Source organism: Giraffa tippelskirchi, chromosome 10 (assembly GCF_054371585.1).
Source record: "Giraffa tippelskirchi isolate mGirTip1 chromosome 10, T2T-mGirTip1v1.2.pri, whole genome shotgun sequence".
NCBI lineage: Eukaryota > Metazoa > Chordata > Mammalia > Artiodactyla > Giraffidae > Giraffa > Giraffa tippelskirchi.
Window position 1 is genome coordinate 12,051,110 of NC_137284.1, and position 22,291 is coordinate 12,073,400.

The 22,291-nt window shown below is 52.3% G+C and overlaps 2 protein-coding genes across 3 annotated transcripts in view; one reads left to right on the plus strand and one right to left on the minus strand.

Annotated features, from left to right (window-relative positions):
• On the plus strand, window positions 1–15,287 carry SLC15A3 (solute carrier family 15 member 3). The gene is made up of 8 exons (XM_081536313.1): window positions 1–622; window positions 4,015–4,304; window positions 8,263–8,410; window positions 10,096–10,206; window positions 11,006–11,174; window positions 13,400–13,558; window positions 14,358–14,513; window positions 14,986–15,287. The coding sequence occupies exons 1-8, from the start codon at window positions 65–67 to the stop codon at window positions 15,138–15,140; spliced, it is 1,746 nt and encodes a 581-aa protein (XP_081392439.1). The 5' UTR covers window positions 1–64; the 3' UTR covers window positions 15,141–15,287.
• Window positions 15,203–22,291, minus strand: part of TMEM132A (transmembrane protein 132A) — a 14,658-nt gene continuing 7,569 nt past the window's right edge. Inside the window, exons 6-11 of one of the 2 annotated variants that reach the window (XM_081536312.1) lie at window positions 21,385–21,580; window positions 21,157–21,300; window positions 19,183–19,385; window positions 17,516–17,792; window positions 16,921–17,112; window positions 15,203–16,496 (exon numbers count right to left, since the gene is read on the minus strand). In XM_081536312.1, coding sequence (XP_081392438.1) covers window positions 15,441–16,496; window positions 16,921–17,112; window positions 17,516–17,792; window positions 19,183–19,385; window positions 21,157–21,300; window positions 21,385–21,580 — 2,068 coding nt within the window. In that variant the 3' untranslated portion in view covers window positions 15,203–15,440. Of the gene's footprint in view, window positions 16,497–16,920; window positions 17,113–17,515; window positions 17,793–19,182; window positions 19,386–21,156; window positions 21,301–21,384; window positions 21,584–22,291 lie in introns of both variants that reach the window. The other variant, XM_081536311.1, reaches the window with a different exon arrangement.

The following is a 22,291-nucleotide window of genomic DNA, read 5'->3' on the forward strand; positions in this document are numbered from 1 at the left end:
GGGGGAGGGACGCGGGGCTCCGCGGGTGAGGGAGAGGTCCGAGTCGCGCCGCAGAGGACCCAGGATGCCCGGGCCGCGCGCCCCCGGGGCGCCCTGGGAGTCGGAGGAACACCAGCCGCTCCTGGCGCGCAGGCCGCGGGGGCCCCGTCGGTGGTGGCAGGCCGCGGCGGCCGCGGTGCTACTGGTGGAGATGCTGGAGCGCGCCGCCTTCTTCGGCGTCGCGGGCAACCTCGTGCTCTACCTGAACAGCGCCGAACTCAACTGGGCGGGCGAGCAGGCGTCCCGCGCCGCGCTTGTCTTCCTGGGCGCCTCCTACTTGCTGGCGCCCGTGGGCGGCTGGCTGGCCGACGTGTACTTGGGCCGCTACCGCGCCATCGCGCTCAGCCTGCTGCTCTACCTGGCCGCCTCGGGTCTGCTGGCCGCCACCGCCTTCCCCGACGGCCGCAGCTCCTTCTGCGGAGAGATACCCTTCTCGCATCTGGAGCCCGCCTGCCCCTCGCCAGGCTGCCAGTACACCTCGCGCGCCACCTACTGCGCGCCTACCCTCTACGCGGCGCTGCTGCTGCTCGCCCTGGCCGCCAGCTCCGTCAGGAGCAACCTCACCTCTTTCGGGGCAGACCAGGTGAGTGGCAGAGGGCCGGGGAGGGTGGGGGGAGAGGGAAGGATCTGGGAGTCAGGACGCTGTGGCTGCCAGCGTGACCTCGGACAAACCACTTCCCCTCTCCGGGTCCAGTTTCCTTATTTGAAAGAAGCTGGGGTGGGGGTAGGGGGGTTGCTTATTCCAACAACTAAAACTACAATAATGATAACCCTAGTTGGCCTTCTTTGACAATGTGTCTTTACGTGTTGTAACTCATTTCATCCTCTTTAACTACTTACAGCATAGATAGTTGTATTATGCCCATTTTACAGATGAGGACACTGAGGTTTCAGGACATTAATCAACCTTTCCAAGGTCTCATAGAGAGCAGCTCAAAAGGAGGATACGGGTACCTGGACTTCAGGCCCCATCAGGAGCCCCAGCTTTGTGTGTTATAGCGATCTGGGGCTTTGAGAGGAGCAAGCCTTTTCCTGCCAGCTGCGCCAGAATTGGAGTCAGGCCTGCTTGTTCAGATCTTAGCTCTGGCACTCAGGAACCAGTGGCACTTGGGCCGGTATGCTAACTTCTGAGCCTTTTTCTGTAGTCTTTTGGACAGCAGATGGCACATAGGAGAAATTCAATAGATATTTGCTAACTGAATGAGTAATCACCTGATTTATTGTTGTTCAGTTGCCAAGTCGTGTCTGACTCTTTGCAACCCCATAGACTGCAGCACTCCAGGCTTCCCTGTCCCTTACTATCTCCCGGAGTTTGCCCATATTCACATCCATTGAATCAGTGAAGCCATCCAACCATCTCATCCTCTGTTGCCCCCTTCTCCTGCCCTCAATCTTTCCCAGCATTAGTGTTTTTTCCAATGAGTTGGTTCTTTGCATCAGGTGGCCAAACTATTGGAGCTTCAGCTTCATCATCAGTCCTTCCAATGAATATTCAGGATTGATTTCCTTTAGGATTGACTGGTTTGATCTCCTTGCAGTCCAAGGGACTCTCAAGAGTCTTCTCCAGCACCACAGTTCAAAAGCATCAATTCTTGGGGGCTCTGCCTTCTTTATGGTTCAACTCTCACATCCATCCATGACTGATGGAAAAATACTTAATAGCACAGCTGTATTTTGATAGCTCTACTCAGTGGGATGTTAGACAGTAATTTTTTAAAATATGTAACATGATTTGAAAACAATCACTTACAATGTTAATGAACAAAAGCAATGCAGAACTGCATACAGAATATGATCCCAGCCATGTGAAAAGACCAGGCGTCAATGAAAGGGAGAAACTGGGAAAAATTGTAACAGTAGTGGGATCAGGCCGCTGGACTAGTTGTACTTTTTTTACCTAACTGTCTATTTTAAAATGCTCTTTAATTACATGTGTTACAATCAGAAAGGGGACATTTTAGAAAGAATCATTGCATCCAGCTGTCATCCACAGTCCAGCATCCTCCAGATTATGGACAACATAATCTCCAGTGTCCTTGCCAAGGAGTGACTCACCCAGCCTGTTTGGATTCCTTTGTTGATGGGGGATTCAGTGCTCCCAGGACAGCCCTCTCCATTTCTCAGCCTCCACAGACCTTCCTTCAGAACAGGAGACCCCCAATATCTGCCACTGGGAATCTCTCATCTTCCCTTAACTCTCCTCTTCACTGACATCCCACCCCATCCCCAGGTGCCCTTAACCTGTGCATTGACCTCACTGACCTCCAGATGGCCTCAGCCATCTACTGCCTCCTGTCTCTCCCACCTGTTGGCAGAATTGACCACTCAGAGGCTCGGCCACTAGGCAGCATGGAGTTTGGGTGGGGCCAGGCCGGGCTGGAAAACTGCCTGGGGGTCTGGCCTGACCCCTAGGGCAGTTCAGAAACACTAAAATGATTTGAGGCAGGGATGGACATGATTAGATTTGAGTTCTCTAAAATAGCTCTGGCCACAGGGTAGAGAGTGGATGGGGATAACAAGAGTGGGCACACCAGAGCAGGAAGGGGGCTGTTGCAGAATTCAGGGGGACAGTCAGACGGGCGGTGAGGGTGGGAAGGGTTGGCATCATCTGGCAGACAGCCATACAGAGGAGCCAAGTGTTTTAACACTTGCTGGTTTCAGAACGGGCCATCCCTCATTCTCAACAAAGTGGCTGCTCATTTGGGAGAACTCATTTGTATCCTGAATAGGTTGCCTGCTCTTCCCCTTAGAGTTACAATTGTCATATTCATTTACATCCAATTAACAAATGGAGTGACTGCTCGTTATGGGACTTATTCGATTTTCTGCTTAAAAGTCTACAGCAAGGATTTTCAGTGAATGAACAGGCCCCTCCCTCTTTATTGCCTCAAAATCTCCAAAGGGTACAATTATAAACGCATCTGTGTGAACTTTAATATTACATTTGGAAAAGGAACAAAATACCTAGTTATCTTTTTCCTAGTGCAATCACAGAAGTTAAAGCTTGACAAAATCTGCTTAGCTAATGGATATATGTATCTCTGGGTAGAAGAAAAATGATGGGTTCTGAGATTTGGGGAGTTGTTGAAGGGATCATGGGGTACAGAATTGCTTATTTAGAGAGGTGACTTCCAGAGCTCACTGCTTTTGTAGATTTCAGATGTCCGGGCCATGCCCCAGACCTGCTGAGTTAGAATATGGACCAGGATCTAGGAGCAGGGCAGCTGCCAGTACAGTTAATCCAAGCCAGCAGACCGGAAGTGGGCCTGGGGCTTGGCTGTCCCAGATTGATCCAAACCCTGGGTAAAGATTTTTCAGCCCTTCTGCCCTTGCTGGGGGGCCTGAATTTTTTTTTTTTTTTAATCAGGCCAGACTCTGCTCTTGGGGCTGCATCTGGGACCACGACTGCTTTCCTCGATTATGCCAACTTTGTCTGACTGGGAGGCAAGTGGGGGTGGGGGCACAATAGAGAATGCTATTTGCATCTTCAAACTGCAGAGGAAATTCTCCATTGGACTTTTGTTCTTCCAGTAATACGCATGAATCATATTTAATAATGTGGAGCAGACCTGAGATCTTGACTGGCTTTTTTCTGACTATGAAGGTTATGCACACTATGGACTGCTCAAACACAAAGGGATAAATCAGCTAGAAATGAACAAAGTGGCATCAGAGACATCTGTTGTGTGTACCACTTAGTGATAATAAAAAAGCAATGTGTATCAAGGGCATGAAGAAACAGCTGCGCCAAATGCCCTGATCATTAACAAGTGACTCCCAAGGGAAGGGTTTATTCATTCATTCGACAAATATTATTGAGCATCTACTTAGTGATCAGGGATTAGGAAAGTGCCAGAATGCTCACCCACTGATGCAAGAAGTGTCTCTGTAGGAGGGTCATGCAGTCACAGAGAGCATGTCATGGCAGGGTGCTACCACACCTCCTTGGCCCTCACTGTTACCCCTGCCTGGCAGGTGATGGATCTTGGCCGCCATGCCAGCCGCCGCTTCTTCAACTGGTTTTACTGGAGCATCAATGTGGGTGCCATGCTGTCGTTGCTGGTTGTGGCCTTTATCCAGCAGAATATCAGCTTCCTGCTGGGCTACAGCATCGTCGTGGGCTGTGTGGGCCTGGCCTTTTTCATCTTCCTCTTTGCCACCCCCAGCTTCATCATCAAACCGCCCACAGGCAGCCAAGTGTCCTCCATGCTCAAACTTGCTCTCCAAAACTGCTGTCCCCGACTGTGGCACCGACACTCTGCCAGGTGAGGAGGGGGCTCTGGGGGGAGGGGCCAGGTGGTCCAGTTTAAAGATGCTCTGGATCAGCTCCAGTGGTAGCCCTTCATGATGATGGGCAGCTAGAGCTGCCCACTATGCCTGAGGATGGTGATGGAGATGAGGGTGGTGGTAATATTGACAGTGGACTAACTGTAGAAATTATGGGGATGTTACCAGTCTTGACAGTGATGGAAGTGATGAATATAGGGATGATGGTGTTATCAGTGACAATAACTTCTGGCAATAAATAGTAACCATGGCAGCAGAGGTGGTGGTGGTGGAGATGATGGTACCAGTGAAGGCACTTGGGACAGAATTCTATACCACCTTGATATTAAGTATAAGAAAGACTAAGAAGTCAGCCAAACCGTTTCTTTTCCCAAGGGAGGAAAACCATCCCCAAGAAAAAGAAATGCAGCAAGGTAAAATGGTTATCTGAGGAGCTCTTACAAATAGCTGAGAAAAGAAAAGAAGTGGAAGGCAAAGGAGAAAAGGAAAGATATACCCATTTGCATGCAGAGCTCCAAAGAATAGCAAGGAGAGTTAAGAAAGTCTTCCTAAGTGAACAAAGCAAAAAATAGAGGAAATCAATAGAATGGGAAAGACTAGAGATCTCTTCAAGAAAATCAGAGATACCAAGGGAACATTTCATGCAAAGATGGTCACAATAAAGGACAAAAATGGTATGGACCCAACAGAAGCAGAAGATATTAAGAAGAGGTAGCAAGAATACACCAAAGAACTATACAAAAAAGATCTTAATGACTCAGATAACTGTGATGGTGTGATCACTCACCTAGAGCCAGACATCTTGGAGTGCAAAGTCAAGTGGGCCTTAGGAAGCATCACTAGGAGCAAAGCTAGTGGAGGTGATGGAATTCCAGTTGAGCTATTTCAAATCCTAAAATACAATGCAGTTAAAGTGCTGTACTCAATATGCCAGCAAATTTGGAAAACTCAGCAATGGCCACAGGACTGGAAAAGGTCAGTTTTCATTCCAATCCCAAAGAAGGGCAATGCCAAAGAATGCTCAAACTACTGCACAATTGCATTCATTTCACATGCTAGCAAACTAATGTTCAAAATTCTCCAAGCCAGGCTTCAACAGTACATGAACTGTGAACTTTCAGATGTTCAAGCTGGATTTAGAAGAGGCAGAAGAACCAGAGATCAAATTTCCAACATCTGTTGAATCATAGAAAAAGCAAGAGAATTCCAGAAAAACATCTACTTCTGCTTCATTGACTACACTAAAGCCTTTGACTGTGTGGATCACAACAAACTGGAAAATTCTTAAAGAGATGGGAATACCAGACCACCCTACCTTCTTCCTGTGAAACTTGTATACAGGCCAAGAAGCAAGTTAGAACCAGACATGGAACAACAGACTGGTTCCAAATTGGGAAAGGAGTATATCAAGGCTGTATATTGTCACCCTGCTTATTTAACTTATATGCAGGGTACATCATGGGAAATACCAGACTGGATGAAGCACAAGCTGGAATCAAGACTGCTGGGAGAAATATCAGTAGCCTCAGATTTGCAGATGACACCACCCTTATGGCAGAAAGCAAAGAGGAACTAAAGAGCCTCTTGATGAAGGTGAAAGAGGAGAGTGAAAAGGCTGGCTTAAAACTCAACATTCAAAAAATGAAGATCATGGCATCCAGTCCCATCACTTCATGTCAAATAGATGGGGAAATAATGGAAACAGTGACAGACTTTATTTTCTTGAGCTCCAAAATCACTACAGATGGTGACTGCTGCTGCTGCTGCTAAGTCGCTTCAGTCATGTCCGACTCTGTGCGACCCCATAAATGGCAGCTCACCAGGCTCCCCCGTCCGTGGGATTCTCCAGGCAAGAGTACTGGAGTGGGCTGCCATTGCCTTCTCCGACTGATGGTGACTGCATTCGTGAAATTAAAAGACGCTTGCTCCTTGGAAGAAAAGCTATGACAAATCCAGACCGCATATTAAAAAGCAGAGACATTACTTTTCCAACAAAGATCCGTATAGTCAAAGCTATGGTTTTTCCCGTAGTCATGTACTGATGTGAGAGTTGGACCATAAAGAAGGATGAGCACCAAAGAATTGATGCTTTTGAACTGTGGTGTTGGAGAAGACTCTTGAGAGTCCCTTGAACTGCAAGGAGATTAAACCAGTCAACCCTAAAGGAAGTCAATCCTGAACATTCATTGGAAGGACTGATGCTGAAGCTGAATCTCCAATACTTTGACCACCTGATGTGAAGAGCCAACTCATTAGAAAAGACCCTGATGCTGGGAAAGATTGAAGGCAGGAGGAGAAGGGGATGACAGAGGACAAAATGGTTGGATGGCATCACCAATTACTCAATGGACATGAGTCTGAGCAAACTCCAGGAGATGGTAAAGGACAGGGAAACCTGGGATGCTGCAGTCCATGGGGTTGCAAAGAGTCAGACAGGACTGAGTGACTAAACAACAAGGGAGGAAAGTTCTGAATAACCTTGCATATGCACAATGGCTGCCTTTTGCCCCTCTCTTCCCTGAGTTTATTGACTACTTATGCTAAGCAAACCTGTCTTCAGACCATGGACCTAGTTACAGCTCCTGTCCATGGAATCTAGACAGAAAAGGTATAGAGCATGCTTTCTCCCAACCTGGTACATTGCTGTAAGGTTTTGTTCGAATGATCCATTGCTGCCTAACGAATCATCCCAGAACTTAGTGTCTTAAGTGACCACCTCTTTGGCCTCTCAAAATCCTATGGTTCACTGGGCTCACCTGGGTAGTTCTGATTCTTGTGATGTCATGGGGGCTGCAGTCACATGGGAACTTGTAAGGATTAGAACATCCAAGACAGCTCACATTCCTGGTTGGCAGTTAACATTGACTGTCAGCAAGCGCACCTTGGTTCCCCTTTGTGTGGCCTCGCCCCCCAGGCGGCAAGGTGTTTGGGCTAGGAAAGAAAGGAAGCATCCCAAGAGAAAATGTCCCAAAGGGCGGGAAGTGGAAGCTTTGCGTCCCTTGAAGGCCTTTTTGAGTTTCAGAGTCCCAGAGCATCACTTCTTCCTCATTCTGTTGGTTAGCACAGTCACAGTCTTGCTCAGATTCAAGGGCAGGGCAGATAAACTCCATCTGTCAGCCAAGGAGTGGCATCACAAACTGGGAGGGTAGAAGCTCATGTCGGCCATCACACCGCACTGGTGTCATCCCTTTGGGAATCTCAAAGGATGAGCCGAGGCTCTTGGGGGAGAAGGGATTAGAAACTTCTCAAGACAAAGGGCAAAGGGTAGAAGTTGATCTTTCCTGCCTCCTAATAGTGTCCCCTCCACCCCTACCTCTCCATTCCTTGATCTGTAGGGAGAGGGCTCTCACGTTGCCTGTTAAGGAGGACGGGCTTGGAGACCACACCTGGGGAACTGGAGTGTCTCAAATTGTAATGCCTCTTTCCCTGAGTTAGGCATGAACGAGGGCTTCCCTGATTCCCAGGGCAAATCAACACTATGAGTCAAAAAATCCCCCAAGACTCTGCTCGCCACAGCCTCTGGTCTTATTTCCCCCAGGACCCAAGAGGCTAAAGCTCTAGGATGGAATGAGTCTTGATCACCACCTCTGCTTCAGGGATGATAGTGATAGTATTGACAGTGGCAATGCCAACACCAAAAAAATAATAATAATAATAATGGTGATAGCAATGAGAACTCCATGGAGAGGATGGTTTTGGTGACTGTGGTCACTGTACTAATGATGCTGATAAGGGTTCAGTTGTTGATAGTGTCAGTGAAAGTGATGCTGATGGTGGAGTGGAGGAGAGGAGGGCAGTGATTTCCGAGGTGATGGCTGTGATAACTGGTAATAGGGGAATGGGATTAAAGTATGGGATGATGGTAGAGGTGGGAAGGTAGGTGTGGTGGTGGTGACAGTAGCTGCCATTTAATCTACTGCCGCTATGACCCCTTAGAGACCCTCCCAGTGCCCAGCTGCTGCCTGACCAGAGATTTCCCCAGCCTGGCCCTTCCCCCCAAGAGGACATCGCCAACTTCCAGGTGCTGGTGAAGATCTTGCCCGTCATGGTGACTTTGGTGCCCTATTGGATGGTATACTTTCAGGTCAGCACCCCTGCCCTTTCACTCTGGAGGAAATGGCTCCCTAGGCCCCTTAGTAGTCTCATCTCTCACCATAGATGCTCTGGGCATGTGGAATGAGGGTGGTGGTGGTTCAGTCTCTAAGTCGTGTCCAACTCTTATGACCCCATGGACTGTGTAACCTACCAGGCTTCTCTGTCCATGGAATTTTCCAGGCAAGAATACTGGAGTGGGTTGCCATTTCCTTCTTCAGGGAATCTTCCCGACCCAGGGATCGAACTCCCATCTCCTGCATTGCAGGCAGATTCTTTACCAGCTGAGCTACCAGCTGGTCCCCCCATTTCCCCTGTGGAATGGGGGAAGGGCTCACAAAGTGAACTGCTGGGGGAGAGCCTCACAAAGTGAACTGCTGCCTTGTAGCAGCCAGGTGGGGCCTGATGCAAAGCTGTCCCAATAATTACATTCCCTGGGTGCACAAGGAGCTCTGGAGATGGGTATGAGGCCCAGTGACGGAATAAATCACCCCATCTCTCCCAGCCTCAGTTTCTCATGTTAGACTAAAGGCTCAGAGAGCTCTGAAGCATTCTGATTCTCCGACTTGGCAACGAAGGCCCAGAGAAGGTGGGTCGGTTACCTGAGACCCTACAGCAAGTTCGGGACAAGCTCAGCAGCTCAAGTGCCTTGGAACAGAAGTTGCCAGCCCTGGCTCTGCCTCAGAATCCCCTTCAGAGTTTTTAAAAAAATATACAGATTCCCAGGTCTCACCCCCAGACTCCTGAAGGAGAATTGCCAGGGGAGTCTCTAGTGTAATAAACTTCACAGATGATGCTAACTCTCAGCGAGGTTTGAAAACCACTGCTTCCTCCCGCCCCACAAAATGTGTGAGTGTGTGGAGGGTGGGCAACTAACCCCAACCTCTAAGCCCCAGGCCCCAAAGTCATTGCCTCCCACATCTGCTCTGTAGGAATCTTGTTTCGAGATGCAGAAGATGGGAGTCATTCAGGGTCAGCCTGCTACTTGGGGACAGCACAGAGGCAGAAGCTGTCTGTGATGGGATGTATGTGTCCATAGCTGATCCCCAGTCACACCAGTTGTTAGAACATTGACATCCTTCCATACCAGTCAGCAAACAGCTGCTGCCTTGGTCAACACAAGGACCCTCCACTGCCCCTTGGCCCTTCTGCGGGATTCTCTTGGATCCCCCTTCCTCACAGAGCAACTAACAGGGTAACACCTGGGATAGCTGGGCCCCCTGGAGTCTGCTCCTGTCGCTATGTCCAGGGACACTCTGTTGGATCAGTGGCATGCATCCCCAGTTGTGTCAACCTGTGTGACTCAGCTTGGCTTCAGTGTCAGATAAGAGCTCCCCATGGGGCCAGCCTTGTCATTATCTTCCTCATGTCAACAAACATTTATCCACGAGTACTCTATGCTGGCCCTGGAGACATGAACATGAGCCAGACCAGCTGGGACCCTGGCTCTGGAGCAAAGCTGGGCACGTAGCCCTCGGGCCTGGGAGCAGAGTGACGGAAGCTCCCGAGGAGCAAGGAGGGTGGGGCAGTCTCTTCTCCCTGAGACTAGGAAAGGGGACAGCTGCCTGGTTGCTCTGTACTACTGCAGAGGAGTGTCTGACTTGGACCTGGGAGTGTTCTGGGGTGGAGGTGAGGTGGCCAGCTCTGTTCCAGCCTCACCTCTAGCTCTCTTGGCAGATGCAATCCACATTCGTCCTGCAAGGTCTTCACCTCCAAATCCCAAACATCTTCCCCAACTGCCCCACCAACAAATCCGAGGCTCTGAGAGCCCAGGGCAGTGGCTACAAGGTGAGAGACACATGTGGGTTCAGCCCCGATCTCCGGGCCGGGCTGGGGGCTTCCTCTGAGAAAAGGAAGACTGAAGCAGCCTCCACACTCCCATCCCCCAGTGGCAGAGCATCCTTGGAATGTAGAAAATGCACCTGGAGGTCCAGGCATCCTGCCCCAAAGCTCAGCTACATACAAGACTTCAGGCCATCTTCACTCCACTGCTGCTCTGAAGCGGGCCTCATGGCCTAGTTTACACCAGACCCTCAGATCAGACACACTTGGGGCATCCTCATCTCTTCCTCACTCACTCCCTCTCTGGAACCCCAGATACTCAGATCTCTGCCTTGCACCAGGACTTTCTAAACCAGTTCCTTGCCATTTCAGAGACTCTTAAAATCAAAGACTCTTCAGAACTGGCAGATAAATGACATATTGGGTGGGTAAAAAGTTCATTCAAGTTTTTCTGTAACACCTTATGGAAGAACTCCAATGAACTTTTTGGCTAACTGAATATTTGCTACTAAACCTCACTCCTTGCCCGTGGCAGACATCACTAATCAATCTCAACATTCTTTCATGCTGAGCCCATGAATGTTCCAGGCAGCCACGGCCAAATGATAGAAAGTAAAGGAAGCTGTTTGCCATCCCTGATCTAATCCGTCCCCTAGTTGCACAGCCGAAGAGTGTGCATTAAGGGGAGGGGAACAGACTGACTCTGGGTCATGCAGGGACAGTCTGGATGGAGTCCAGGTCTGCCGACTCCAGTCCAGAGCTCCATCTGCTCCGCCCACCTGCCCCTCTTGGTCTCTTCTTACAGATCCCAGAAGCCTGGGTGCTCCTGGCCAATGTCGTGGTGTTGCTGATCCTGGTGCCTATAAAGGACCACCTGCTTGACCCTTTACTGCTGCGCTGCAAGCTGCTTCCCTCGGCTCTGCAGAAGATGGCACTGGGGATGTTCTTTGGTTTCACCTCGGTCATTGTGGCAGGTGCAGTGTAGGGCCTGGGGGAGTGGGATGGCCTTTGTCTGGGGCTGGAGGGAGGCTGGATCCCCCAGGGGCTGATGCTGGAGCTGTGGGTCTGGGCCAAGTACACCCTCCACCTGTGGGTGCCAGTCTTGGTTTCTGGAAGAAGTGAGCTGAAAGAGACCCTCCTCCTTGAGTCCAGCCTCCTCTCATTTTTGACAGATGAGGAAGCTCAGGTCAAGAGAGGAAAAAAGATTTTCCCCAGTGGGAAAAAGCTCCCTGAAGGCAGGGAATTTTTTTTTCTTTTTTTATTCACTGCTATGAATAATGAGGGCTTTGCTGGTGGCTCAGGTGGTAAAGAATCTGCCTGCAATGTGGGAGACCCAGGTTTGATCCCTGGGTCAGGAAGATCCCCTGGAGAAGGGCATGGCAACCCACTCCCACTTCTCTAGGCAAGTATTCTTGCCTAGAGAATCCCATGGACAGAGGAGCCTGGCGGGTTATAGTCCATGGGGTTGCAAAGACTCGGACACACTTTGTTGAGGGACTGGACAACAACAACATGAATAATGAACATAGGTACTCAGTAAGTGTGTAGAATGTGTTTTCCAAAGACACACAGCTGTTCAGTGGTTGGGGGACTTTTTTCAAAAAGTATTTACTATTTATTCTCTTCCTTCTTCCATTTCAAAAGGATTTGAAGCCGCGAAGCTGCTTACAAGAAAGGGCTCTGCATGTCAATGTATGGCAAAAACTACTACAATATTGTAAAGTAATTAGCCCCCAACTAAAATAAATAAATTTATTTAAAAAAATAAAAAATAAAAAGAAAGGGCTCTGATAAAAGAAGCTTTGCGTGCTATTGCACCGACCTCAGCCCTTTCACTTTGTGACATAATGATCCTGAAGTTTCTTAGTGTCTCTGAACTTCATCTTTAAAAAGAAGAGAGTAATTCATTCAGACACTATGCAGGGCCTGGGCTCTGCCCTCCTGGAATGTGGTCTAACAGGAGTGTTGTGAGGATTAAATAAGATGAAGTCAGTAAGTCACTCAGCACCATGCCTGGATCATAAGTAGGAGCCAGAGGAATTAAAGCTCAGTAAACAGTATTGTGTTTGTTTACTGAGGATGAAAGGATGAAAACCAAACTAGATTGTTTCTCAGCTGGGTACTTTGGTAAATTTTGTCCTATATCACCCTCACAAGAATCCTGGGATTTTTATTCCTGCGTGCATGCCCAGTCACTCAGTCATGTCCAACTCTGCGACCCCGTGGACTGTAGCCTGCCAGACTCCTCTATCTATGGGATTCTCTAGATAAGAATACTGGAGTGGGTAGCCAATACCTTCCCCAGGGGATCTTCCTGACCCAGGGATGGAACCCAAGTTTCCTGCATTGCAGATGAATTCATTACCACTGAACTTCTTGCCTAAAAGTACTGGATCTCAGAGAGGTTAAGTGATTGGCCCAAGGTCACACAGCTAACCAGTGGCAGGGCCATGACTGGAACCCAAGTCACTTAATTACATAAACGGTTTCATTCCATGAGAGCATAGCTGTCTCCTAAGCAATGAAGGGAGAGAAAATAAACTTGAAAGCCAGGTTAGAAATGCTACTGTAATACTTGATGCTGCAGCAGAGTTGTCATGTGATATCATGGGAATGGGCCAGCTTTGAAACCAGACATACTGAGGCACAAGCACAGCCCCACTTACTTATCAGCTTTGGGACTCGGGGCTGATTGCTTAAAGTTCTCTTTCTCATTTACAAGAATGCGTACTGCGTATCTCACCCATAACAGGCTCTCAATTAATAAGAGCTATTACTGAGTGCAAAATCTAGTTCTGAGCTTCCTAGCAGCCAAGGCAAAAAGGCAATAGTTGGAGGGCCAGTATTAATTTCCTTACCTGATGCCTGGTCAATCACTAGCTACTTAGTGAATACCCATTACCTGCCAAGCTCTGTCATGGGCAAAGCTGCCTAGAGGCTTCCCAGGTGGCTCTAATGGTAAAGAACCTGCCTGCCAATGCAGGAGACATAAGAGACATGGGTTCAATCCCTGGGTTGGGAAGATTCCCCAGGGAAGGGCATGGCAACCCACTCCAGTATTCTTGCCTGGAGAATCCCATGGACAAAGGAACCTGGTGGGCTGCAGTCCATGGGGTCGCAAAGAGTTGGACACGACTGAAGCGACTTAGCACAAGCTGCCTACAGTGGATCTGACTGTATTCCTTCTCTCTGCTGCCAGGAGTCCTGGAGATGAAGCGTTTAGAATACATCAGTCACAACCAGACGGTGTCCCAGCAGATTGGACGGGACACGTACTATGCAGCACCACTGTCCATCTGGTGGCAGACCCCTCAGTACCTGCTCATCGGGATCAGTGAGATTTTTGCCAGCATCGCAGGTACCCTGGACCCCTCCCTTGCTCTTGCACAGGTGATGGGCTCTGCCTGGTGGTGCCATGAAGTAAGAGGTTTCATGGGCTCAGCCTCTGGAGCTTGTCTTCGTGGAGGCAGGCAGGGTCTTCTGAGCAAGGCTTCAGTCACCCAGTGGGGACTTGTCAGCACTAGTTTGTGCCAGGCAGTGGGGATTAGAGGTGAATAAGACACTTCCCATACCAACTCCCCCCAGCCCCAGTCCCCCGGTGCCATGTTCCCCACCCTCTGTCTTCGCACTTGCTGTCCCCTCTGCCTCTCTATTTCACAGATTGGATGTGAACTCCAATTTCCCCTTCAATGCCCAGTCTAACTGCCATCTCCTCCACGAGGCCCTCTCCAAGGCCCCTGGGCAGACGAGGGTCCTCTCGGCCCTCCCTTTGTTCATGTGGCCCAGGGCAGAGGGAATAGGACAACATTAGGAAGAGACTTCTGAGGTTGAATCAAAATGATGTGGTGATGATGTGAAAGGTGGGCAGAGAGGGTGGGAGAGAGAGAAGGTGAAGACTGGGCTGGCTCAGTGGTGCCATCATTGAAGTGGGAGACCCAGGAGGAAGGGGCAGAGGGGAGACAGCAGTGTGGGAGCAGCCAGGAAGACATGTCCAGATAGGGAAGATGAGTCGGGCAGAGGCAAGGGGCCATCTGCGGGAGGCCAGGAGGGAGGCTTGGTGGGGCCGGGGTGGGGGCTGTGGCCCAGCAGGCTGGGGCCTGAGCCCAGTCTCTGCTTCTCCCCCGGCCCCTTGCGTAATCCTTTCTCCCTCTCTGCAGGCCTGGAGTTTGCGTACTCAGAGGCCCCACGCTCCATGCAGGGCGCCATGATGGGCATCTTCTTCTGCCTGTCCGGGGTGGGCTCGCTACTGGGCTCCAGCCTGGTGGCACTACTGTCACTGCCGGGGGGCTGGCTGCACTGCCCGGAGGATACTGGTGAGTCTGGGGGGCTCCCCGGGAATGGGACACGATTGTAAGGAGGCTTAGAAAGGGGGTGTCAACTGCTAAGTGCTTTGACCCTAGGCAGAAGGAAATGGCGCGTTAGACTCGGGAGAACGGGGTTGGAGCCCAAACATAGCCCATTGCCCACAGCATGGCCTCCCCTCCTTGGGCCTCCATGACCTTAACCATCCAAAAGGAATCTATGAACTCAGCAGACCTCCAAGGCGCCTTCCTGCTTCTGGAACTCTGCCATTCTGGTTAAGGGTGGTACTTCTGTTTTAAGCCCATGAAAGAACAGCCAGCTAACAGGACATTGTAGACACCACAGGAAACAGCCAGGGCAGCCCAATGCTAGAGGACCATCTGCCCAGTGTGTTCAGATCCCACCCACTGCTCACTGTGGCTTCAGCTGCCAGGCCCAGGAGAGCCCCACCCTGACTCAAACGCCAACTCCTCCTTTCTCCAGGGAACATCAACAAATGCCGAATGGACCTCTACTTCTTCCTGCTGGCCGGCATTCAGGCTGCTGCAGCCCTGCTGTTCATCGTGATCGCTGGTGGCTATGAGAGGGCGGCCAAGGGCCCAGCCCCCCAAAGCTGTCCCAGGAGGGACAATGGCTGAACAGGGCCTCATCCCCCACCCTCGCCTCTCCTCCCCCAACACAGACAGCAGCAGTCCCCGGCTGGAGTTTCCTTCTCAGTTTATTCTGTACCTGATATTAGGATGAAATGGTTCTCATAAATAAGGGCCACGAGCCCTTCCTCACGACCATGGTCCATGACAAGGGGCAGGGGAGAGGGGGCCTGGGTGGGAGTCCCGGTGGGGGACCAGGCAGGGACTCGGATCAGCAAGCACCAGAGGATGAGCGGGAGGCTGCCCAGGCTGGAGGCCCAAGGCGCCGGGCCAGGCAGGCTGGGAGGGTCAGGAGCTGCCCCGGATCCGCTCCATATAGCTGCGCAGCTCCTCAGGGTCCTTCAGCCCCATGTCCTCACACACCCAGCGGATGTCCTCCTCACCCGCCACCAGGATGGACTGCACGGCGGGAGCCCCCACTGGCTCCTCTGGAAGCTGGACTGGGGGCACTGGTGCAAACGTCACAAACTCCACGCGCTTCCTTCGCCCCCCAGCTTCCTTCCTGGCCAGGGTGCCGGAGGAGCTGGTGGTGCCCCCAGCAGGGGCCTGGGCCTGGACCAAGGTCAGGGCCTCCCCTCCTCCCCCACTCTCGCAGGGGCAGCCCCCCTCCCCCTTGGGCGGGCCAGGGGACTGCCGGTCTAGCTGGCGACTCAGTTCCTCCTGGTCGGTGCCCAGCCAGACCCAGTTGTGGGGCTGGGGGGAGGCAGGGTCAGCGGCACCGTCGGGAGGCTCCTTGCGCTGGTAGCGCAGCACGAAGACCACACCATTGACCAGGAAGATGAGGATGGCCAGACAGAAGATGCCCAGCAGAGCATACATGCCCAGCTCTAGGTCGGTGACCCGCTGAGGGGCGGGGACCATCTCCTCCTCTCCCTCCTCCTCCTCCTCCTCCCTAGCTTCTGCCTCCTCCTTCCTGGCCTCCTCCTCTGTCTGCTCAAACTTGCCCCTCACATCCCTGCTGCCCCCCACGCTGCCTGCTGCCTGCCGTCCTCCACCCACGCTGGCCTTTGGGGCTGGCGATGAGCTCCAAGCTGGGCTAGATGGGAGGGCAGGGGCCGGGGTGGGAGCAGGGGGCAGCCCCAGCCAGGCAGTGCCAGAGGCCAGGGGCACACGGTGGCGGCCGCGGCGGCAGGGCTCCGGGGGGTGCAGAGCCACGTGCAGGGGCAGCCCCTCGGTGCCCGCCCCACTCACCACCACCCGGAGTTGGGCACCCTGCTCCTCAGCTGGCAGCACAGCACCGGGCTCCTCGGCCGAGACGGACAGTCCCAGGTCATGGTGGTCGTAGAGCTCGGCGGGGGCCAGGGTGTGGTCAGAGAAGGACAGCCACAGGGAGAGGGTCACCTCCTGTGGGGCACACAGACACGGGCAGAGACATGCGAGGGCACGCACGCATGCACACAGAGACCACTCCCACGGACACAGGCCACACGGAGGAGGAGAAGAGACCAGAGAGAAAACAGACACAGGCAGAGAGGGACAAGACACAGGGAGAGAGGGGACATGCGTCAATCACCTGTCTGCTACTTGGCCCCGGGGTCTGAGTCATCGGGAGCGTCCTCAGTTAGAGCCCTCTAATAACCTCCCACTGCCACACTCCAGCCAGTCACTGCTTGATCACCGCCAGCCGCAGACAGCTCACTACCTTACAGGGAGTCAGTCCTCATCCTGGAAACCCTAAGGTGAAGGGTGGAGGTACCTCCCATCCCTCTGGTTATCAACCCCCAGCTGGAGATGTCGACCTCAACCCCCTGACCCCGCAGCGTGTCACCTGCTTTGGGGCGGGAAGGGCGGACTGTGCCCAGCACGTGGCTGTGACCTCCCCGGGGTGGGCAGTGCCCCGGCTTAGGGCCAGTGAGATGCCCATCACCGGCTGCACCCGCAGCTCCAGCACCGAGACCTTGTCATCCGTCACAGCCAGCGCCTGCTCCCCAAGGATGGAGTCAGACAATGGGGAGCGCACCTGAGGGTGAGAGGAGTTGGAAGTGGGGGAGAGTTATCATCCACAGTCAGCCTCTCCCCTCTGAGAGCCCAGCACCCCTATGGAGGGATCTAGTTTATGAGCTAGGCAGCTTTCCCACCTTCTGCACCCAAACCACACACCCTATACATACCTGGACCACCACCCCACTCCTAAGGGACAGTTCCCTCCTCTCTCAAGACCTGGCCCCCACGCACCCAACCCCCGCCCTTCATACTTTGAGGACTTCGCCCCCATTACAAGGCCGCCCTATTCTGACCCAATCCCCCGTCCCCCGGGCTCAAACTTCTCCAGGTGCACTCTGGGCCCTTCCGACACTCTTCGCATCTGCCCATCAATATTCTGGGAGTCACCTCCATAAACCCTTTTCGGGGCGTCTGCTCACCTCGATGGAGGTGACACCGGGCTCCCGGCCCACCAGGACCCGGCCTCCCTCCAGCGAGGCTACGCGCGGGTCTTGCACTCGGGCGTGCGGCGCCACGAGGTGGGACACGTCCAGCAGCCAGTCCGGGCCAAGCAGATGGGTGAGGCGGCGGCCGCCGTCCAGCGGATGGGCAGCGAAAGGGACGAGGAAGCGCACGCTGGCGCGCTGGTACTGCAGGCGGCAGCCGCGGGCTCGCCGCTCCGCCTCCTCCGCCCCGGCGCCCTCGGGCTCCGGCGCCCTAAGGGGAGGGGCGGGCCGGGGGAGGGGCGTCAGCGCGGGCTCCGCCCTCCTCGCAGGCCGAGGGCCCCGCCCACGATAGGCCCCGCCTCCAGATGGGGGACAGGTTATCCAAGCCCCGCCCACAGTCGAGCCTCAGAAGTCAGGTCTTTCCACCTGCTGGCGCTGCGCCCCAGTCCCTTCTGGCTCCTAATTAGAACTCTTTGACTATGCGTGAGGTGAGGGGAAACAGTGGCAGACTTTATTTTTTGGGGCTCCAAAATCACTGAAGATGGTGACTACAGCCATGAAATTAAAAGACGCTTACTCCTTGGAAGAAAAGTTATGACCAACCTAGCTGTCTATGGGGTCGCACAGAGTCGGACACGACTGAAGCGACTTAGCAGCAGCAACAGCAGCAGCAGATAGCATATTAAAAAGCAGAGACATTACTTTGCCAACAAAGGTCCGTCTAGTTAAGGCTATGGTTTTTCCAGTAGTCATGTATGGATGTGAGAGTCGGACTATAAAGAAAGCTGAGCACCGAAGAATTGATGATTTTGAACTGTGGTATTTGAGAAGACTCGAGAATCCCTTGGACTGCAAGGAGATCCAACTAGTCCATCCTAAAGGAAATCAGTCCTGAATATTCATTGGAGGGACTGAGGTTGAAGCTGAAACTCCACTACTTTGGCCACCTGATTCGAAGAACTGACTCATTGGAAAAGACCCTGATGGTGGGAAAGATTGAGGGCAGGAGGAGAAGGGGACAGCAGAGGATGGGATGGTTGGATGGCATCACCGACTCAACGGACATGAGTTTGAGTAAACTCCGGGAATTGGTGATGGACAGGGAGGCCTGGCGTGCTGCAGTCCATGGGGTTGCAAAGAGTCGGACATGACTGAGCCACTGAACTGAACTGAGGTGAGGGGATGCTCTGTTATTGGAGGAGACCTACAAGTGCTCCATCTCTGGAGGGCCTGGGAGGACGGATTCCCAAGGCCTGAGGCCCCCTCACCCTTGGGCTCTGGGGGTATCCCCTCAATAGTTACTGAGCTAGGTGCTATCTTGAGGACACAGCAGGGAACAGAATAGACAAAGCCCTCATCTTCAAGGGGAGGAGTGCAGAGGGGGATAGACCACAAACAAGATTAACCTGATCATGTGGTATGATAGAAGCCATATGTACTATTAAAGAGGCAGGGAAGGAGGAGGGGAGTGGAGGTCAGCAGTTACAAACAGTGGTCAGAGACTGGGTGAAGGGCGGGCAAGGGTAGAAGGAACCGCAGACCACAGGGCAGTTTTTCACACTCCAATTCAGGTTTATGGTGGTGTCCTGCCCACCTCCCTGCACGCTCAGTCCCAGAGGGACTTCACCAAGGTTGGCCAGCTTCCCCAGGGCTCCACTCACCCTTCTGCTGGGCCGGGTACCCTCCATCCTCGGACCTGCTCAAGGGTGGTATCGGTCACTTCGATGCGCAGGGGCAGCAGTGGGGCCCACACAGTCATCCGCAGCGAGGCCCGCAGCCGGCGCCACCAGAAATCCACCCGCACACCCCGAGCGCCCCGGCTCTCCTTGCCAGACACAAACACAGCGTCACAGGCCTCGGACACCTGTGGAAAGGCAGAGGGCAGGGGGTGGGCTCAGCCACAGCGGACAGGTGCAGACCAGAGAGTATTCCTGACTCCTGCCCGTAAGAAAGGGTAAGGCTGAAATTCATTCTGTATTCCACTGATGAGGTATGCGGAGAAGGCAATGGCACCCCACTCCAGTACTCTTGCCTGGAAAATCCCATGGATGGAGGAGCCTGGTGGGCTGCAGTCCATAGGGTCGCTAAGAGTCGGACACAACTGAGCGACTTCACTTTCACTTTTCACTTTCATGCATTGGAGAAGGAAATGGCAACCCACTCCAGTGTTCTTGCCTGGAGAATCCCAGGGACGGGGGAGCCTGGTGGGCTGCCGTCTATGGGGTCGCACAGAGTCGGACACGACTAAAGCGACTTAGCAGCAGCAGCAGATGAGGTATGGCTTCCCTGAGATTTTCCCATGCAGCCAAGATCCATTGCCCAGGGAGGTACTGCCCTTCCCTGAGTTTACCTGGGGCTGTTGGGGAAACTGGCTTTTTGCATACAACAAAATCTTTCCCCCAGCAGGTAAAGGTTTGAATGCACAAGTCTGGTTCCTCATTAGTGCTTTGGTAGGCAAAGGCTGAGGGCAAGGCAGGCCTATCCACCCAAGGACTCTCAGGTAGGAACCACTTACATAATGCTACCTGGCACAGGTAGCAAAGGACACCTTCACTCAGGCAGCCAGGATTTAGGAAGTAAAGCCTCTGGGCTTCCCCCTCTTAGAACTTTGATTGCGGAACGTTGCCCTTCCTTTTTTTTTTAACCTCACAGATTATTTCAAGGTCCAATAATGATAGTTATCGTTATTTTATCCTTCTACAACAGAGGATGAGATGGTTGGAAGGCATCACTGATTCAATGGACATGAGCAAGCGAACTCTGGGAGACAGTGAAGGACAGGGAAGCCCAGTGTGCTACAGTCCATGGGGTGGCAGAGAGTCGGACACGACTGAGCGACTGAAAAACAACAACAAATATAACAGCAGTAGCTGCTGGTGTTTCAGCCCCTGCTCTGCTGGATACTGTCTTAAGAGTGCTTTTTCTTTTCTGTTTGATGTGGACCATTTTAAAGTCTTTATTGAATTAGTTATAATACTGCTTCTGTTTTATATTTTGGTTTTTTGGCCGGAGGAGGCATGTGGGATCTTGGCTTCCTGACCAGGGATCAAACCCACACCCCCTGCATTGCAAAGAGAAGTCTTAACCACTGGGCCACCAGGGAAGTCCCTCTTAGAGTTCTTTTAATTCTTACAACATCTCTAAAATATATCTTCATTTTAAAGCTTAGGATGCGGAGGCTCAGAAAGGCTGAGACTTGTCCACAGTCACACAGCTAGTTGATAACAAAGATGGGTTTCAAATGAAAACTTCCCACCGTAAAGTATATGCTCTTAACCCTCCCATGTCAGTTCATCTGCCAATGCAGTAATGAATGGGAAAATGCCTGAGTTGGGAGCTTTGACTCTGGAGAGAGTTGGTGGAACCAAAGCTGTGGTTCCTCTCGTGAGGTCACTGGTATCAAGAAGAAGCTGCTCTCTGGGACTCCCTTGGTGGTCCAGTGGTTAACACTCCATGCTGCCAATGCAGGGGCCACAGCTTCAGTCCCTGGTTATGGAACTAAGATCCCACATGCCGTGCAGCATGGCCAAAAGATTGAAAAAAAAGAAGAAGAAGCTGTTCTCTTGGGGACCTGATCGGGGAAGGAGGAACGCTGTGTGAGCATCATGCAGGTACAGCTCCCACGTGCCACTCACCTGCAGGACCTGTGTGTTGGCCGACTCGCAGCCGATGTGCTCCGTCACCTCCACCAGAGCTCCGCCACTGTCCACGGTGACAAGGCGCACAGGGATGTGCCGCGGCACTCCAGTCAATGGCGCTGTGTTCACGAGCTCCTCAGCCTGGGGGTGCAGGAGAAGCTCAGCCCCAAGCGCTTCACCTCACTTGTCCCCCAGCCTGGCTGGGAAGAGCTGCAGATCCCTTACCTTGGCCAGAGGGACGAGGGCTCTTATGTCCCGCTCCGACACCAGGATCTCCCACACCATTTTGTCCTTCTCTGCTTCGGGGGCCTGGCCTGGGTACTCCAGCTGCCAGGTGACAGGGCGAGTGACCGCCACACCCCCACTAGTGCCATTCTCCACCAAAAAGTCCACCCACAGGAACTCGGACAGTTCAAGGGGGCTGCTGGCCAGAAGAGAGAGAATCTGAGTGCTTGCTAGCAGTCAGGCGTGTCATGAGCATTTCCTGTCTTGGTGAGGTTGGCCCTATGATTATCCCCATTTTACAGATGAGGAAACTGAGGTACAGAAGTTATATAACTTGCCCAAGGTCATGCAGTGAAAAGTGGCAGATCTGGGATGAAACCCAAGCATCCTGGCTCCAGAGTCCCAGTTCTTAATTGCTCAAGATGCAAGTAGCCACTTTACTACTGAGAGGCTTGCTAACCTCTGCCCTCCGTAGCCGTCAGGGTGGCATAAAACACCAAGGAGGAAGATTCACTTCCGAGTCCCAGGACTGGCACTCAACCCCTGAATAATAAAGAACGTCACAGCTTCCTTTGATCAAGTGCCTACTATGTGTCAGGAACTGGCCTAGAAGCTTGCAGTGTGGCATCTTATTTTCATAGACTATAAGGGGTGAATCATTATGCCCATTTCACAGGTGAGGAAACAGAGGCTGAGGGGGGGACAGGGAAAGTGGACTTAACTGGCTTGCCTAAGTTATTTATCCAAAAAGTGTCAGAACTAGAATTCAAACAGAGGCTACAAGTCCAAGGCCTTGACCTAGCTAGACGCAGGGCATGAATGAGAAGAGTTCATAAGTGTTTTAAGAACTGCAGCTGGGCTTTGGGGGGAATATTAACAGCCTGGAAAAATGGACGCAAGTGGTGGG

Bases quoted from the DNA above. Each gene is read 5' to 3' on its own strand.
- SLC15A3 (XM_081536313.1), top strand. From the start codon at position 65: ATGCCCGGGCCGCGCGCCCCCGGGGCGCCCTGGGAGTCGGAGGAACAC. The intron at 623-4,014 runs GTGAGTGGCAGA...CCTGCCTGGCAG, and splicing joins CCTCTTTCGGGGCAGACCAG to GTGATGGATCTTGGCCGCCA. The intron at 13,559-14,357 runs GTACCCTGGACC...CCCTCTCTGCAG, and splicing joins GATTTTTGCCAGCATCGCAG to GCCTGGAGTTTGCGTACTCA.